The sequence below is a fragment of the Sinocyclocheilus rhinocerous genome, unplaced genomic scaffold (genome assembly GCF_001515625.1).
Source record: "Sinocyclocheilus rhinocerous isolate Xijiao unplaced genomic scaffold, SAMN03320098_v1.1 scaffold171, whole genome shotgun sequence".
NCBI lineage: Eukaryota > Metazoa > Chordata > Actinopteri > Cypriniformes > Cyprinidae > Sinocyclocheilus > Sinocyclocheilus rhinocerous.
Window position 1 is genome coordinate 986773 of NW_015642206.1, and position 4503 is coordinate 991275.

The 4503-nt window shown below is 41.3% G+C and overlaps 1 protein-coding gene across 2 annotated transcripts in view; it reads left to right on the top strand.

Moving 5' to 3' along the window:
• The window catches only part of LOC107755746 (synaptic vesicle glycoprotein 2C-like), a 41002-nt gene that overhangs the window by 26893 nt on the left and 9606 nt on the right, over nucleotides 1-4503 (top strand). The window contains exon 4 of one of the 2 annotated variants that reach the window (XM_016572639.1): nucleotides 2160-2311. The exons of the other annotated variant lie outside the window; for it this stretch is intronic. Coding sequence (XP_016428125.1) covers nucleotides 2160-2311 — 152 coding nt within the window. The remainder of the gene's footprint in view (nucleotides 1-2159; nucleotides 2312-4503) is intronic. 2 annotated transcript variants of the gene reach the window in all.

Sequence of the window (4503 nt, forward strand, 5' to 3'; positions counted from 1 at the left end):
CTCTGCTCCCGGGAGTTCTGGAGAGAGTGCGCCGGGACGGGGTCCGTCTACTACTAGTGGCCCTGTTCTGGCAGGGCCGAGTATGGTTCTCGGACCTGATTTCCCTCCTCGACGGCTCTCCATGGGAGATTCCCGTCAGGAGGGATCTCCTCTCACAGGCGGAGGGTATGATCTTTCACCCCCGCCCTGAGCTGTGGAAGCTGTGGGTGTGGCCTCTGATGGGGCACAACTCATAGCTTCCGGTCACTCAAACGAGGTTGTTGAGAACATCCTCCAATCTAGAGCTCCCTCCACGAGGAAACTGTATGACTTGAAGTGGAAGCTTTTCACTTTTTGGTGCGGAGACCGCCAGCTCGACCCAGTTGACTGCCCAGTTGGTACAGTGCTGGAGTTCCTACAGGCCCGTTTCTCCGCAGGGTTGACCCACTTCACCCTGAAGGTCTACGTGGCGGCCATTGCGGCCTACCACGCCCCTCTCGGTGGCCAGTCAGTGGGCAGACATCCCCTGGTTACACGTTTCCTCCGTGGTGCGCTGAGGCCTCCGGCCAGAGAAGCTTATGCTAAGCGGTGGATCAGGATGCTATTCCATAGCCTTGAGTCCTCTGATCTCCCCTCGCCTCTGGGGGTCAAGGCTCCCTGAACTAGAAGTGTGGTGGCCTCCAAGGCCTTTTTGGCAGGTGTGTCTATGCAGGACATCTGCAACGCTGCGGGTTGGTCCACGCCCCTCACCGTGGTCACGCTGAAGGCGTTCCCATAGTGTTTCGACGCAGTGTCTCGTTCCCTCGAGGAACCATGGTTACATGCATAATGTGGAGACGTTATGATTGTGGCTAATATTTGATGCCATAATCCATATCCTTGTAGGTTTTTTTGAGCACTTACATCCTATGGTGATTCTTGTGAAGTGTGTAATGAAGACTCCCTCACACAACATTGTAAAAATATCTCTGCCGCTCTTGTGTGTAAGCAAGCAGACATAGGAACCTATCCATTTAACACACTACCTAGACATAGTCTCCATCTGCATTTTGACAAGGGTTTCTGGAAAGCATTCTCTGTTGGTATCATAAGGAACTATACAATAGGCATCTTTTATCAACCCACCTCTAAAACGAGAATGTCTCTTCTATTCTTTAGATAATAGTCTTTTTCAGACAGGCAATACATTACATCTGGCTGGATCAATAGCCTCTGCAGTGCTGCGTTCTTGACTCTCTGATTCTCCATTGCTGGCGGAGACAGTCTGTGGGTCCATGGCTAAAGCACTTGTCTCTCTGATGATGGAGTTATTGTGAATCTTTGAACACATTTGGCTTGTGCCTCCTATTAGGCATTTCACAGAATGTTGTTGCTAATTAAAATGTCCATATGGTTGTAGTGATGTACGGTACCATGTACAGTTAGATTTCTTAATGTTCTTGAAAGATACCAAAATCCTTTTTTTTCAGAATTCTTTAATGAATAGGAAGTTATGAATAAATAAAAATCACTGAGCTCAACTTCAGTTTTGGGTGCGTAGATCAATCAATAACATCACTTTCAAGTAAGGGATCTGCACTTGCTCTATCTTCTTAATAACTTTTCAATTTATTTTAATTTTGCGACAGAGCAATCGACAGTCAAACATTTTGGCAGCAAGCCTTCTTCAGTGAATCATCACTGAAGGCGAATAGAAAGTTAAAAAAATAATAATTTGTTCTTTATTGCCCACAAGCAGAAAAACATTCTTTCTTTTTAGTAATTTTTTAGCAATTAAAGCTTTATTTTTTATTTTTAAGCAGTTTTCACTTTTTTTAATTTGTAATTTTTCAGTCTTAAAATATTTTTGTCTGCATAATGTGCGGTACAAGACCTTTTTAGGTTGATTCTTCTGGTAAGTGTAGCATTATCAATACTTTCTTGAGCTGTTTTTCAACCAGTGGCAGATCGTTTGGGAAGCCATATTGTTTTTGCAATTCCGTTTGGTGATGGTAGCAAGTTTTATTAACAGAAATGACATGCTTTAAATTACACGCTTAAACAACTTAAATAGGTCCACAGATCCACATGGTTTAAAATTATTCTATAAAGGAAAGTACATGAAGTACAAGAAACAGCTGTCATAATTTGCTGAGGTTTTGGACCCTCTGAACTTTATTCTTCCTGGTCTTGTCCTTCAGGATTGGTGGAGCAGTGCCCATTGTCTTCTCATACTTTGCTGAGGTATTGGCAAGAGAGAAGCGTGGAGAGCATCTAAGCTGGCTCTGCATGTTCTGGATGATTGGAGAGATTTATGCCTCCGCCATGGCCTGGGCCATCATACCTCACTACGGTAACAGAACCAGCTTGTTTTGCTAATCATCATTATCAAGGTTTTTAATTATTAGTGAAATTTGACAATATTTTTTTTATTTTACATTGTTTCAGAATATTTCTATTTCAAACAAATGCTATGCTACATGTCTAAAAACCATGGGACTATAACTTTACATGTCTAAAATAACATGGCTTTATCAAGGTACAATCTCCAAAAAAACTATGATGATGCTTTTGTAAGCAAGCAAAATTTGAAGATAACAAATGTTAGCTTTTCATTTCCATATAAATGAAGTAACACAAGACACAGGTAGAGTCCGATTTCAACAATGTTCTCGGCGAGTTCAGGTCAAGGTGTCTGCTGTTCCTCCAGCACGTGGGGGCTGTCCTCTCACTGGCAGTGATGACTGTGAGGGAGTGGAGAACATTGGAGCTTTAGGTTAAGTGATTAATGTAGAAACAGAGCACTGCAGGGATATTTAAAGGATGAAGTGACTCCTGTGAGGGAAAGTATAGCCCGATGATTTATGAGAACCTCTACTCTGGAAATAAGCTGCACTCATCAGTAACAAAATGATGGAATAGAGGGGAAGGGAGGAGGAAAGGAGGTGAATGGATATGGAGAGGAGTCTCTCGGCCAAAACAACAGACCGTTTTCACTCCTATTTTGGGAGGCGGGGGGAGGTGTTTGCTCTGTTTTGTTCTCTCTGAATAGATCGTAATGAGGTTTTTCTCCTTGCGTTCTGAGACAAAACGAAAGGAGTGCTTGATTTATGAATGGCCCACGGTGGAGCCCAAGCAGGGGACAAGCTGTCAGACACAGTGGCTAGGAGAGTATTAGGGAGTCTGTATTATAGTCTGGAATCAATGGGAAACAGTCATAGGCTCTGTAAATTGGGTGCCTGTGTATACAAGGAAGAGGAGCAGCCATGGGTGGGTAGTTTACATTCAATCTCCCTTGTTCTCAAAGTATATGGTCATTTAGTGATCATTTACTGTATCTCGCTGTCTACATGTGCTAATATTTGCCGATCTCAATCAATTTAATCTAATATGCAAGTTGCATAAGCCCAAATGCATTATGGCACTACATATGTATTTTTGAATCAAATTTTGAAATTATTTAAGATCTACACCACCCCTTTTACTATATCGAAATTTCATTATAATTTAATTAAATTATAAATGGATGATTATTTAGTTTGGTTGGATGTAAACTACTGTGGCATGTATAAAGCTACTGTCTGTGACATGGCATAAGAGGGCGCACAATTTGAGGTATCGTTCATGTTTTTAATGCTGACAGTCTGGGAGTTATGCACCAAAGTATACCAAAGGGTTTGGGGTTTGTTTAAATCTCTGACTGTAATATTAATGCTTGCTTTAGCAAACACAACTAATAAATATAGCTGCAAGCAGCAATTCAAGCACTTAAGGCATTTAAGCACATAAGGAAAAAGACATTACATATTATTTAGCAAGCCTGTAACCACCTAAATCAATTATTAAAAAATCCAGGTGATTTACCATAGAAATATGACGTTTTTATAAAGTTTATGACTGTTATAGCGCCAGATGTGGTCCGATCTCCCTGAAATTTTGCATGCTTGTTTAGAATCACCTGTCGCATGTGGTTTCGTGAAGTTTTGAGTTTTTGTTTAGGCTTTATAGGCTTTTTGATATATTTGGACAGGCCCCTTTTCTAAAGGACCCCGTTATAGCTTCCCAAAGGGTAAATTTTAACATGATTTTGGTAATTATTGACCTAGAGCAGGGGTCGGGAACCTTTTTTGACCAAAGAGCCAATTTTTTTATATATACACTGAACAAAATTATAAACGCAACACTTTTGTTTTTGCCCCCATTTTTCATGAGCTGAACTCAAAGATCTAAGACTTATTCTATGTACACAAAAGGCCTATTTCTCTCGAATATTGTTCACAAATCTGTCTAAATCTGTGTTAGTGAGCACTTCTCCTTTGCCGAGATAATCCATCCACCTCACAGGTCTGGCATATTGGCTTTGAGTTTTTAATACTGTCTGCCTTCAAGAATGTCCTGCTCATTACTGTCTCATTCATTCACGTTCCTTTATTAATAACGCTAACAGTCCCACCCGCTGAAAGCTGCGCGGAAAAAGTGAAAGTAACCGGCTAAATGTTTCATACTGGCTCTTGGCACAGGAGAACACCCTCTTCTATAAAAACA